The sequence below is a fragment of the Gossypium raimondii genome, chromosome 11, assembly GCF_025698545.1.
Source record: "Gossypium raimondii isolate GPD5lz chromosome 11, ASM2569854v1, whole genome shotgun sequence".
Taxonomy (NCBI): domain Eukaryota; kingdom Viridiplantae; phylum Streptophyta; class Magnoliopsida; order Malvales; family Malvaceae; genus Gossypium; species Gossypium raimondii.
Genome location: NC_068575.1, coordinates 60726807 through 60741251, shown reverse-complemented (window position 1 = coordinate 60741251; position 14445 = coordinate 60726807). Strand labels below are relative to the sequence as shown.

The following is a 14445-nucleotide window of genomic DNA, read 5'->3' as shown; positions in this document are numbered from 1 at the left end:
TTTTTTTTTAATTATTACTTTAACAGTAAGCAATCTTCGGTTTTCAATCTTTTAAATATTTTATTTGTTTTAAAATTGCGATTGAGGGCATCGCCTTTGACCGTTGAATTTTGTTTTTTTATGAAGCTCCTGCCATTTGTCTTGGCACTTTTAACATTATACAAAAGCCACCATAATATAAGCACAAAAGATTGTCCAAAGCAAAGCCCACCGTGTTGGATTTATTATACGTCTTCTAGAATTTTGTACCCGGGTTTATGTATTATTATAATAAATTAATTCTAATTATATTATGCGTGAATATTTGTTATATTCGCAGTATGCTTTTATTTTACAAATAATTTTAAAAATTATCATGTATTTTTTAAAATATTTTATTATATTTTATAAGATGATTATCAACCTGGAGTTTATAAATTTTATTAACAGTGCGCTAAATATTTTATGAAAATAAAATGATTATATGATATTAGTATGATGATTTCAGATATTAAGGATGAATCTAGGAAAATGATTATTATTTAATTTCACCAAAAAATTATTTAAATAATATGGGTCAATTTGCGAATGATCCAAAGTAATTGTTTAAATAACTTTTATTTTATATTTTGTTTTCTAGCCATCTGGGGACCCAAAATCAATAAGCGAGGACAAACCAGGGGAGGTATTGGGATTACCCTTGAAAGGATAAAAATGTCCTTACATGATGATTACCCCTTAGAATCTCGAAAGAGTTGGTATTCAAATTAATGATAAAAAGTATTATGCAAGAGAAAATTATTTATTATATGTTAAATTAAAGAATAAATTAATAATTCTGTTAAAAATTACATCTATTTGTACCATTAAAAATTAGTCTAGGTGCACATGACATGTCACGTGTCACTATCTGGTTATTCTATCAATTGCACCAATTTTTTACAATATAAATAAATGAAGTTTTTAACAAAAAGGATCAATTTATTATCGATCTAATGTACATAGATTAATTTGTCTAATTTTTTAATAGAAAGGTAAAATGTAATCGACTCTTAAGTTAACTTGTATAATCTAAAATCTTAACACTATTGAGAAGATAAAATTTCTAACTCAACGAAATTTACAGGATAAAAGAACGTTTATGTTGAAAAGTAAGATTATCTTAAGAATGTAACATGAACCAAAAACCTTCTTAAATATCAATATTACATAAATTAGATCATTATGTTGGTTTGAGTGTTAACATATTGCATAGAATATAGATAGCTTTGATATGTTGAGATATCATCATAAATTTTAAATGCGATTTATTTAAGTTGTTTATGTAGTACAAATATATATATATTTAAAAGTTAATTATTTTGATTTAAATATATTTTAGGTTTGATTTAAATTAATATTTAACATCTAATTTAGATTAATATTATATTGATTTTTGAAATTTCAATGTTTTAAAATTACGAAAGAAAATTAAATTTTAAACCATAATTTACAAACGTCCAATGCAATTGACCGATGACTTTATGAAAACATTTCAACTCTCGTAGATAATTCCCTCGAAACGTCTTTACAAAGTGGAACAGTTTCTTCCTTTTTTATTTTTGGTTTCTTTTTAAGTTATTAAGTTAATTTGTTTCTCTTCTAAGCTTTTAAGTTTGAGCTGTCGCGAATTTTTCAGAAAATTTAACCAAAAATAATTTTATTTATTTAAAATTAAGATCTAATATTTGCGTTTTAAATATTTAAAATTTAAGTATATTTTCTAATTTAAAAATTATAATTCAACTTTCATTGTTGTTGGTAGTTTTGTTAACATTTATCAACTTATTATGTTCATTTTTATTAATCACATTACATGTCATATGAGAATAACTTAAACAAAATTTCAAGTTAATAAATTTTCACAAAAAGTACCAATGACTGAACCGAGATTTTTTTTTTATTTTTTAAAAAGGACTTAATTTTCCACTTTTTAAGTACAAATTATCTTGGTTCTTAGTTTATTAGGGCCAAATAGTATAAATGTGTTTTTTCTTTTTGTTAATTGGGCAAATAGGTCGATTTTAGAGAGAGAATATAAAAGTACGTCCAAGTGGTAGGGAAGCATGCCCAGTTGGACGCGCTTTATCCTTAAGTCGTAATTTTTTTTTTACTTTTTTAATATAATAAATCTTTGATTAGATATTTAAATGTTAGTAGTTTTGTCCTTGAGTCCCTGATTCCTCCCACACACATTTGTATTATTTATTTCATGTGGTTTTAAACTTTCTATTATTTTTAATTAATATTTTAACATATTTGCTCCATTGGTTAAATGATTAAATAATAATGATTTTATCTTTGAGTCCCAAATTCAATTCCTCCTCTTCTAAACATATTTGTAATTTTTATTTCATGTTGTTTCAAGCTCTTTTTAATTAATAAATATATTGTTTTCAATTTTTATTTTTAATTCATCATTTTAATTAATAACTCTTTTATTTATAAAATCAAATAATTATTACAAAAATTATTATTTTTAGTAAATATAATTTTTATATGTGTAATATTTATTTTTCAATCCATATTATGAGTGTGCAGTAAATTTTAGTATTATATATTTTTGTATGTGTATTAAAAATGTTTGAAACATCATACCACAATGTAGATGAAAAATAATGATATTTGAAATATTTTATATATAAACATAATAATTATATTTGAAATAATTATTTCATTTTATAATATTAGAATTTACCATGTCCACAATATACGTGGAGAAAATAAATATTTGACATATAAATATTATAAAGAAAAATATATCAAAAAATTAGTTGATAGAGTTATTAATTTCAAATATTTTAACATAATGATATATGTAAAATATATTATCTTTATTATATAATTACATATTTATTGTTTGATTTTATGAATAAAAGAGATATTAATTAAAAGATGAATTAAAAATAAAAAATTGAAAACAATATATTTATTAATTAAAATAAAGAAAAGCTTGAAACAACATGAAATAAAATTATAAATGTGTTTAAAAGAGGAGGAATTGAACCTTAGACTCAAAGATAAAATCATTACTATTTAACCATTTAACCAATGGAGTTGATATGTTATAAACATTAATTAAAAATAATAAAAAGCTTAAAATAACATGAAATAAAAAAAATTTTGAAAGTGAGCAAGAGAGAAATCGAACCTGAGACTCAAGAACAAAATTACTAACATTTAACCATTTGACCAAAGATTGATTATATTAAAAAGGTCAAAAAAATGTAATGCCCTTTCCATGTCTAGCTAGACACGTTTTCATACACTCTCTTCAAAACCGGCTTATTTTCTTAAATTTTCAAAAAGAAACAATTTATTTGACTAATTAATAAAAAAAGGCATATTAGACAATTTAACTGTTCATTTGTACTTTGTATTGATTTAATTCTATTTTGTAATTGCTCAAATATGTATTTGTAATTCTACATGTAAACTCTCCAAAAAACAAATATATTACTTATAAACACTTAATATTTCAATTAATTATTATATAATTAATAAATTTATTATTTTAAAACAAATTAAATAATTAAATTGTTGCTTTCTTTCACCAACCAATTTCTAAGTAGAGGGGGGTGATGTGCAATTTACCTCTAAAAAATGAGGTTATAATTTTTATTTTTTAGTAACTGACCACGATTCCTTTAACTGTACCACCTTTGCCTAAGGTATTAGGCGGAGTAGTTGATGTTAGAGAAGGCAAGCGTTGAAAATTGGGAGGCACTGCAATTTCAGCCGAGTGACCAGCCATGCATAATTTCCCTGTTAAAGGATCTTGTTGCCAATACACTTCCACTACCAAGCCTTGCGGATAGTGTGGTGACTCTGTCCCTGGAATCCCTATATACCTTGCCCCAACTGGTATCTGTAATAGCACCCATTGGTTTGGTAAGTATCCGTATCCGACAAATATATATAAACGTTGAGGAGCGTTCGGACGATTGAAACATACCTCAACGACTAATCCGTTAGGAATCGTAAAAGTCGTCATTCGTCTTTCGGTGAAAGCGGTTTCTAACTCCGTCCTCGTTGCAACGTTCATGAAAACTTCTTCGAGCGTAGTGAGACCGAGTTGTATATCGCCTATGCCGAATTCCTTTTCTCTCGGTTGGAGTTCCCTGAAGAATTTCTGTTGGAGGAAAATAGTTAAAAAGTAAAATGCAACAGATATATAGTTTGAGATTACCGAAGTGCTTACAGTGAGGTAATTTTCTCGATCATAAGGGATGACATAAGTCAAGAAAGAATTGTTCTCTACCTTTATTAACACGTTGAGATACTGAGAAAAAAAAATGTTTTTCGAGTGAAAAATGGTTAAAACCAAACCAACAGTTGATGAGATTGTTTAAATCAATTGGAATTATAATACGACAGACAGCTTGGAAGAACTGCTTTACAGCCTCCCGATGGTGAGTTGTGTCTGCCTTATTGCTCCCGGAGGGGAAGCTAAGATTAGCAATGAAACCGGAACCGAATCGTGTCTTTAACCTGATTGAGGTAACCGATCCAACGCAGCCTACCCTTTGCCATGATTCCGAGACGGTCACTTAAAACATCAGCTTCTTCCATAGAGTGTGTCGTTAAGACAATGGAACGACCTTTCTTTGCAGCCTCTATTATATCCCATACATGCCTTCTGGTTATTGGATCCATACCAGTAGTATGCAGTCACAAGAAAGGAACTAAATAAAAGGTAGGACTTGCAAAATAGAGTGAGCACACGTACCGGTTCATCGAGAATGACTAACTTCGGATCCCCTAAAAGGGCAGCTGCAACACTGAGACGACGCTTCATCCCTCCACTGTAACGACCAGCTCTAACTTGGTACTTTCTGAGAGCTTGACCTGATCCAATAACTGCGAGTTACCTGGATTTGAGCAAATATTATGAGTAGGATAGGCACTGCTAGAAAATACTGTTACGAGTTGGTCAACCATGCAGCAGCTCTCTCACTTGGTGAACCTGTCAAAGTGCGAGCTTGCGAGCTGGCCAGCCTACCCTTTCGATCCTCCCACTTCATTCCAGGATCCGCTGGATTTTCAGTTGTCGCATTAAGATGGTGTACTTGGGTGGGAAAGTACCCGTATGTCATGGCTGCAGATGACTTCTAAATGAACGTTGATATCATGAATGCATAAGCAGCCTGCCATCAAACATCAGAAGTGACAAAATCCAAGAGTTAAAATGATAGAAAACTACATTTACTTGATTAACACCAGAAACCAATATAAACAATTATATGCAGAGTGATTATCTCTAAGGCAAAAATTAAGTTTGTAATATATATTTCGACATAGACGTTGAATTTGTCTTATTATTATTTGTACAAATTAAGTTTCAAACTTTTGAATAATTTTAGTATTCCTTTAAGTCCATTAAAGGCAAAAATAAAGATAACAAAAAAAAAAATCGAATCTCTCATCTCATATTCTTGGAACCACCACGCGAAAAGAGAGTAATGGTTTATGTAATTGTTCCGCTAAACATTTAAATTTAATAAGTGAAAAAGTTTTATATTTTCATATTTTGGTTTATGTAATTGTGCAAATAACACTACTTTTATGTATCTAAACATATTTAAATAGTACGTATCCTATATGCTACATGAAGATATTTAATAATTTAATAAAATAAGTATATTTTATTAATATAATAAATACTATAATATAATGTATTTTTAGAGATAATATAATGTAATTTTAATAATATATATAATTTTTATAAAATATAACATAAAAATAAAATAATTTTAAATATCTATATAAATAAAAAGCAAATCCAATCATTCCACATGTTATTAAAACCAATTATATTATAAAACGAATTATAATAGCTAATAAATTCAAATTGTTATTTTAAAAAAAGTTAAGAGATAAATGTCAAAATTACACTACTTTTTATACATACTGCAAATAGAAATATAATTATATTTATCTAATATGAAAAAAAAAGTGATGTATTATTTCTTTAAATTTATATAGTTTGAATCACAATTTTTTATGTATTCATATGAACCATGATTAAAATTTCAAATATATAATTGTACTAAATAAAATTTATGTATCAAAATACAAATTAAAACAAGATTCATAGGTAAATTTGATATTTATCCAAAACTAATAAACCCAAATTGAGTTTTAGAAGGATAAACACCAAATCCATATCGCTGGAGTAAAAAAACAGAGTTATAATGCAATAAATTCTTGCCATAATTTTCAGTATTCATAATCATAACCTACAGATTTTTCTGCAAAATAAACGGCATATTTATCTTTGATCTGTAAACTCTGTGCTTATCTACTTATTTTTTACCCAGTTTCAACTTAATCCAAACCCTTCTTCTCTCTATATAATCTGTGACTTTTAGCTGTATTTCTCATTAACATTAAACCATGGCTAATATTTTTTCCTTTTGTGTTTTTATTGTCCTTTCTTCATTATGCTTTTCTAAAGCACAGCATGTTAAAGTATATGAACTTAAGAGAGGATATTTCTCTGCTAAGTTCACTAATTATGGTGCAACTATGCTCTCTGTTATTCTCCCTGATAAAACTGGTATCCCTAATACTTTTTCTTTTTTTTTTGTACTTTACATTTTGTGTTTTCACATAATTTTAAAACTAGTGTAAAATTGTTTATTTATTTAGGGAAATTGGATGATGTTGTTCTCGGTTATGACATGGTTAATGATTACAAGGTAATATTATGATGATAGCGAAAGTGATGAATGTTATTATAATCGATTATGATTTTGAATTTTGGGTTTCTCTCAGAATGATACAACCTATTTTGGAGCCATTGTAGGCCGAGTGGCTAATAGAATTGGAGGGGCTAAGTTTATTTTAAATGGTGTCACTTATAAAACCGATGCTAATGATGGAAAAAACACACTTCATGGTAATTTTTTTTACTATTTTTTAACTAAAATTGAAATTGTTGGTTATATTTTAACATTTTTTTAAATTTAGGTGGAAGCAAGGGATTTTCTGATGTTATATGGACTGTGAAAAGTTATAAAAAACATAGCCATGTAACTTTTAGCTACGAAAGTTTTGACGGCGAAGAAGGTATATCTACATTAAACTTCAAAATCGTCGCTAAAGCTATAACTTTCGTCCCTAAAAAAATTAAAAATTTTCTCTTAAATTATGCAGGTTTTCCCGGAAATCTTTCAGTTTCAGTGACATATATGTTGCTTCATAAGAGCAAACTAGCTGTGAAAATGATGGCCAAGCCACTAAACAAACCCACCCCAGTGAATTTAGCCTTACACACCTATTGGAACCTCGGTGGCCACAACAGTGGCGACATCATGTCTCACACACTTAAGCTATTTGGCTCTAAGATAACACCGGTGGACTCTGAACTAATCCCAACTGGCGAAATCGTTCCAGTTCGAAAAACCCCTTATGATTTCCGCCGGCCTCGCGAGATCGGCAGCAAGTTCGACCAATTACCCCACGGATACGACATAAACTACGTGCTCCATAAATCGAGGCGGTCGAGACACTTGAGGAAAGTTGCTGTGGTTGTAGAAAGCAAATGTGGAAGGAAAATGGAGCTATGGACCAATATGCCTGGGGTCCAGTTTTATACAAGCAATATGTTGAAGAATGAGAAGGGCAAAAATGGAACTGTGTATGGAAAATATGCAGGGTTTTGCCTTGAGACTCAAGGATTCCCTGATGCAGTGAATCACCCAAATTTTCCATCTCAGATTGTTAAGCCTCGAGGGATATATAAGCATTTTATGGTTTATAGGTTCACAGCTCATTAAGAGTATGAGGATTAAGGTTTAGGTTTATTAATTGATTTTATAGTATGTTTAAATTTGTTTATTTGTTTATTATTATTTTAGAACAGTTGCAAATAAAATATAATTTTTTACATTGATTAATTTAAGGGTGAAGGTTTGGTACATTTAAAAAAAGTTGAACACAAATTCTCATCTCATTTTACTAATTTTTTTATAATTTAATAAAAATACTAATATAAATTTTGAAATTCATAATTCACAATTATATGTACATAATTTATGTTAGGTTAGACTAGTAGTCGAGCCTTAAATCTCCATTTAAATTAAAAGGATGTTGTTTAAGGATTAATATTAAAAAACTTGATTAATTAAATTATACCCAATGTCATTAAAGTACTTAAATCTTCATTAAAGCACACTTGATTAATTTGTTTCATTGTTTAAGGATTGATATTTGAAAATACCTAAAATACAAGGGTTATGTATTCATCAACTCTTAGATACTGGGTCATGCAATATATTTCCAAGGAGTTAAATGAAATTGCAGATTGTATGGTAAAATTAATTTTTGATATAAGACAAATTAAGAGATCACAAGGGAGGTGTAAACAATATCCCTAGTGTTAGCCTTGCTCAAAAGTCTTTTGTGTAATTAGTTTATCTTAGGTTTATTTTCTTTTGACCAATATATATATATATATATAAGGGTAAACTTACCCAAAGTTATTAAAGTATTAGTAAATTTACACTTTAGTTACTCAATTTTGAAAAGTATAAAATCTTGAATAATTCAAAAGTTTTATTTAAATTACTAAAATGATAAAATCGTTGTTGTACAAAATTTCTTGTTTACATGACTGTAACAATTAAAAACTCTCCTTCCATGTTTAACTTTTTCATGAAATAATTTTAAATGTCACGAATTTGTAAACCAAAATTTAAACAAAATTTCCCCCTATGTTCTACTCATCAATAAGAACTAACCTACGGTATTGAATATCAAATTGTAACTTGAAACTTGCTAACCTAATTTTTTTTAAAATAACCTTAATTACTTTAATAAAATTTCTAAATAGTTCAATAACCACTTTTAATCTTTTTAAGTTATAATTAAAACGTAAATCAAATTACTTGGATTGCCTCAAAAACTTAAATAACTAAAACTATTTAATTCGAAATTTAATATTTTAATATATATTTTTCCCCAATTTACTTTTTTTTCTTTTTAAGGTACCCAATTTACTTGATTTATGCAATAATATATAACCAAATGAGACAAATGGCCCTCTCAAGAAAAAAAAGAAAAAAAAAAGAAGAGACAAATCGCAAGTCAGTTCATACATATGATAAAATGAAATCATATTAAAAGCTAGCTGATAACCCGAACCCAACATTAAAAGAAAAAAAAAGGGGTTATCTAGTTTTGATAATCTGCATGAAAAAAAAAATAACAAAACCAATAATTTATCAAAACTATTATTCAGTAAAGGCACACTAACATCTCCAAAAAAAAAAAATCCATTTCAAAGCTTGCCTTAGCTTTTACTTTCATTTTCTTTAATTTAATCCAAAGCAATGGCTTCCAAAACAGGACATAACATTAGATTAGCAAGACAAACTTTTGAGCGAATCCATAGAAAATGTGAACAGCAGCAGAGAACAAACCCCAAAGTTTCAATGAGCAGAGTGAGTTGTAGCAGGTGTCTTCTTAAAATCGATTTTGTCGACTTTAACCTCTCCGTCGATGAGTTCATAGACATAGACCACAACACGTAGTCCATCGATATCCATCAAGACAAAGCTAGGGTTGACATCGTAAGTGATGCTGCTATATGCACCAGTAGCAGACCCCGGGTTTATAACAACTCCGGCTTCATGTTTGTAAGCGGTGAACTGGTGGGTGTGACCTGTTACAAGTATGTCTACATCCAGTTGCCTCTGTAGCATGGCTAAGGAGTCTAGGTCACCCCAGGGAATGACCTTGATGCATCAAAGTCGTATTAAGACTGATTAGTATTGGCTGAAATGTGCAGATCTACAAGGGTTCAGAGATATATCCCTCATGGATCATTCAAAAATACATGGGAAAACTTGAAAAAAAAAAAGAAAGGGAAAAAGAGCATATTCAAGTTGGACACATTCTTGCATCCGATATTTCACAACAGAATCCAAGTGACATAGGTGTGGATAACACCATTAGCATGAAATCACATATTTTTCACAGCAGAAGATGCATGCTTCAATACAAATTTATAATCCGCATCAATGGCAAACTACTTACTGATTTAAAATGCAGAGTCCAAAACTATATACCAGCGGAAAGAAGAAAATAATACCTGATGGCCATGGCACAATCCCAACTTGAATTGTCCGATAGTTAATGTTTTGGTCTCGGGATATCTTGTATCTTCATCATATTCACCTCTGGTAATATGCAAGTCAGGACAAAGTGTCTTCAAGTAATCTTGAACTTCCTGAAATTTTAGTCCGAATTAGCTGAGCCAGTGGTAATTTTAATAAGATAAACGAAAACCGTAAAAGTTCAATTGGTAGAAATACTATGGCATAATTTCCATAAAGCTAAAGCTAACAAATCAGGTTCATTTGATTTGTTGTTGGCTATGCAAATAAGAGAAAAACAGCTTAGACTTGGGCATCATTTCTCGTTGCTTTTCAAAAGTGCTTTTAGAGCCATAAGCAATACTAAACAGATAGTAAACCCTTAAATTTTAGACCAAGCTTTTCAAAAGCATTTTTTTGCAGCACTTTTCAAAAGCAATGAGAAACTAGCCCTCAGTGACTAACTTCCTACATGTTTCTAAGTTCAACCGAATATGTACTTCAAACCTACTTAATGCTATGTTACACGGACTCTTCTCGTTTTCTCAAAAGTGGCACACATGCCCTACACATATTCAGAGGATTGAGATAAAATCCTTCAAATATACGGAAAAGCTTCGGAAATTTTGAACATACTCATGTCAGAGTTGGACACAAACTAGTATCTGACACGTGATTATACGCATTTGAGATCAAACATGACAGGAATCGTTCTTTGCATGTATAAATGCAAGGTAGCAGCAATGGCTATTCGGATCAAAATTACAATTATCAAATAAAACAATTACTGGCGATCATTTAAAATACTAATAATTCAGGTATGGTAGCTTCTGCTGCTTTTCCCAAATTCAAACTAGCAAATAATATCTCTTCGCACTCAAAGAGAAAATAATTGGGCAAAAACATGAAATCCAGATTAAATTAGGCATAAATTTAGCATAACTACTACAAAGGAATGAACAATCCATAGTTCCAAAAAAGGAAGAGAAAATTAACATAGTCAATTGCTTGCTGAGAAACATAAAACCCAAAGTGCTAAAGAAGTGGAACCAAATTCAACTATGATTTCAGCTACAAAAAAAAATCCCAGAAAGGAAAAGAAAGATGGGATACCTTGATGCAAAGATTACCAGTGCAAATGATGTGTTGGATCTTTCCAGGAACCAGCATGGACTTGAATTTGGGAGGGAGATCAGCCGCCCGATGGGGTATATGCAAATCCCCCAAAGCCAAAACCAGCACCATCTTCTTCTAATATCTACCAATAACTACACCGATTTGATTCAGAAATTTTGAAAGAAACCCAAACAAGGAAACATGAGCATGAAAAGAAATTGTATAAAAATGATTGATTACCGGTGAAAGATTTGGCTTTCAATTTTGGGGATGAAACCCAAAAATGCACATAAAACACTAATAATAAATGAAAAGAGTACCTCTTTACTCTATTTTACAGAATTTTTTATATAATAGTATTTATTTAGTTGACCATTTGTTCCACAAAAACTGTTTGGTGGCTTATTTGCCATTTCGATTTTGTTCAATGTTAGATTGGTTTTAGCCTATACAAGATTGGCCCGGTCCATTAATTTCAGTCAGTTTAATCTAGGTTTTGAATTTTGTTATGAATTTAATATTGTTTAGCCTTTGATTTTCTTTTATAAAAAAAAATTCTATGTTAATATTTATTTTTAAATCAAATTTAACTAAAAAATTATTTTTGGTGATAATAAATGTCTTTCTGACCTTAATCAGTGGTCAAAAGTTCGATTTTCGTCCCGAGTATGAAGTATCTTTATCACTAAATAAGCCTATAGAATGTGGAAGATTAGTCACTGGGCTCGCTCCAGTGAATGCCTTAAAAAAAATACTTTATCACTAAATAAAAGGCTAATATTCTATTTGATATATTAATTTGTTTTCAATATTCAATTTAGTACTTAATTTTTTTTCACAATTAAATATCTATTTTTTTTCTCAATTTTGAAAGATAAAATGATTGATTATTAACCTATAACTAGTGTATTAAAGATGAAAATCTCAAATTTCCATACATCTTTATTTAATTGTGAAATAGATATTAACATATATATTTTTCTATAAAAAATTCAAAGCCAAATAATGCTAAATCCATAAAAAAATCCGAAACTTGGATTAAATGGACTGAAACTAATGGGCCGGGTTAATTTTGTATAGGTTTAAAACCGATCTACTATTGAACAAAACTGGAATGACAAACAAGTCATCAAATACTTTTTGAGGAACAAATCGTCAATTAAATACATATTAATTGTAACATGAATTGAATGTGATTGATACTTAATTGCATGTGTGAATAATTATTTACTGCATATTTAACTGTAGTTGTTCCGGCAACAAATGTGGCACACCATAATTCGAACTCGACGATCAAATCAGATGAGGGACGTTACATAATGGTTGTGTGGCTATTAATTACTTAAAGCAGTGTTAAATTATGCATGTTGTTGTAGCTTATATTCCATCCATTTTTTGTAAATTAGATTAATATACAATTAAATTAAATATAAATTAGAGTTAATATAAATGTTATTGTGCATGTTTGTGAGTAGTTATTAATTTTATGATTGATTGATCGAGATGCATTGATGATGAACATGATATTTGTTCTACTGAATTATATATAGTGAAAATATTAAGCTATGAGAAGATAGATTAGTTATTATTGAAGGAGGAAAGAAAGTGGGATCTATCTAGTATAGAAGAATGGCTGATTGAGAAAAAAAAAGAGAGTAAGCAATTCAAAAAATGTTAATCCATGAAATTGATGAGTTGGTAAAATTGTACGGGTGAGACTTTAGTGCTGCTAATGTGCAACCTTTGACTTGGGTCTTGTGTTAACATATGTCTAAGTCAACTTTGGATCTAACTCGGAGAGTCACTAACTACCCTTTAGTCTCTACTAATCACAATAAAAAAAAAAACCTAAAGAACACAAGTGAGTTTGAGAGATATACTAGAACTATTATTGGTAAAATGCAAAATTGTGTACAAATGAGGGAATGATGCCTCTTTTATATAGGGCAAGCCCTTTTGATCCTGTAATTAGGATTTATTACAATGGGTGGTTAAGATTGTGTCTCTAGACTATTTTTATAATGTTTACCAAGTTTATACAAGTCTAGAGTATTCTAGAGCTTCCGAAATGTTTTACTTAATTCCACAAAATTTTGATCTCTTCCTCATACTTCCAATCTCTTTTAAGCCTTCTTTCATCACATTCTAGAAGTGTCAACCACATTCCGAGAACCTTTTGACTCTTCCTTCTTGAATTAGGCATGTTGGGGGCTTGTTTTATTTGAGGGGGCCTCCTTCCACACCTGGAGTGGCATTTGTTCACACCTAGTGGCATGTTCCGCACTTTTGGGTGCCTTGCTTATGAGCAAACGGTGACATATACATTGTTAAGTCAATGTATAAGTTATTAATCTTCCTCGCATTTGGTTGATAATAGAATATTGATGGTAATCTAGAAGTTAAAGATGCTAAGTATGTTAAAGATCTTTCCATGAAAATGTTGCACTAGTGTTAATCCTATTAAACATTGTTTATGGAAAAAAAGTTGTACCTTTACACCTTTATAGAGACGAAACTATGAAATATGTAGTATTTAGATATGATTGAGTGAGGTTAGAGGATAATTGGTTGAAAGTTAACTATGATGCAACGCTTGACAAAGCTGTTGGTGATGATGAATTCGGGGTGCTGGTTAGGGTTTTAATATTTTAATATAATACGTGAATATATAAACTTAAATATTTCCTTATACATTTCATATGTCATAATATTAATTATTTTAATAAATATTTTTAATATTTTATTATAATTTAAATCTATATATTTCATATATCAAAATATTAACTAATTTAAATCTCATTTAAAAATATAACTTTTACTTTACAACAACATAATTAAAATGACATTTTTTTTACAATATTTTTCAAAAGCATTTTCAGCTTTAACGATAAAATTGACCATGCCTCCATTCATATTGCTATATAATTTGAGACAATTAAGTATATGACTGCCCATTTCTACATGTATGCACAGTGCCAACATTATGAACAAATATGGGCATATGATGTCTGTACAAGCCCAAATACGCCCGGGCCCAAATAATTATACAACAGGCCCAAAATCCAACTAAACCTAGCCCACAAAAAAATAGCAGAAACTCTAAGGGCTTTTCTGCCGTCGCCGCAAGCCCCAACAACCCCACGTCGCACCCAACGCTTCCAGCAGGAGGCCAATCGCCGCAAGACTCGGAGACCGACTCCCCACGCGAGCC

The 14445-nt window shown here is 29.8% G+C and overlaps 2 protein-coding genes across 3 annotated transcripts; one reads left to right on the top strand and one right to left on the bottom strand.

Annotated features, from left to right (window-relative positions):
* The first annotated feature begins 6414 nt into the window (after positions 1-6414).
* LOC105800889 (uncharacterized) lies at positions 6415-7799 on the top strand. Its single transcript, XM_012632256.2, has 5 exons — positions 6415-6577; positions 6670-6719; positions 6796-6919; positions 6991-7089; positions 7177-7799. The coding sequence occupies exons 1-5, from the start codon at positions 6415-6417 to the stop codon at positions 7797-7799; spliced, it is 1059 nt and encodes a 352-aa protein (XP_012487710.1).
* Positions 7800-9122: 1323 nt separating this feature from the next.
* On the bottom strand, positions 9123-11627 carry LOC105802037 (vacuolar protein sorting-associated protein 29). 2 transcript variants are annotated; one of them, XM_012633437.2, is made up of 4 exons: positions 11475-11627; positions 11232-11386; positions 10115-10252; positions 9123-9758 (listed from the first exon to the last, which is right to left on the bottom strand). In XM_012633437.2, exons 2-4 carry the CDS (start codon positions 11361-11363, stop codon positions 9453-9455), a joined length of 576 nt encoding a protein of 191 aa, XP_012488891.1. In that variant the 5' UTR covers positions 11364-11386; positions 11475-11627; the 3' UTR covers positions 9123-9452. The 2 variants fall into 2 exon arrangements, with proteins under 2 accessions (XP_012488891.1, XP_012488892.1); XM_012633438.2 differs by having other exon boundaries at positions 11232-11376; positions 11475-11621.
* Between the last annotated feature and the right edge of the window lie 2818 nt (positions 11628-14445).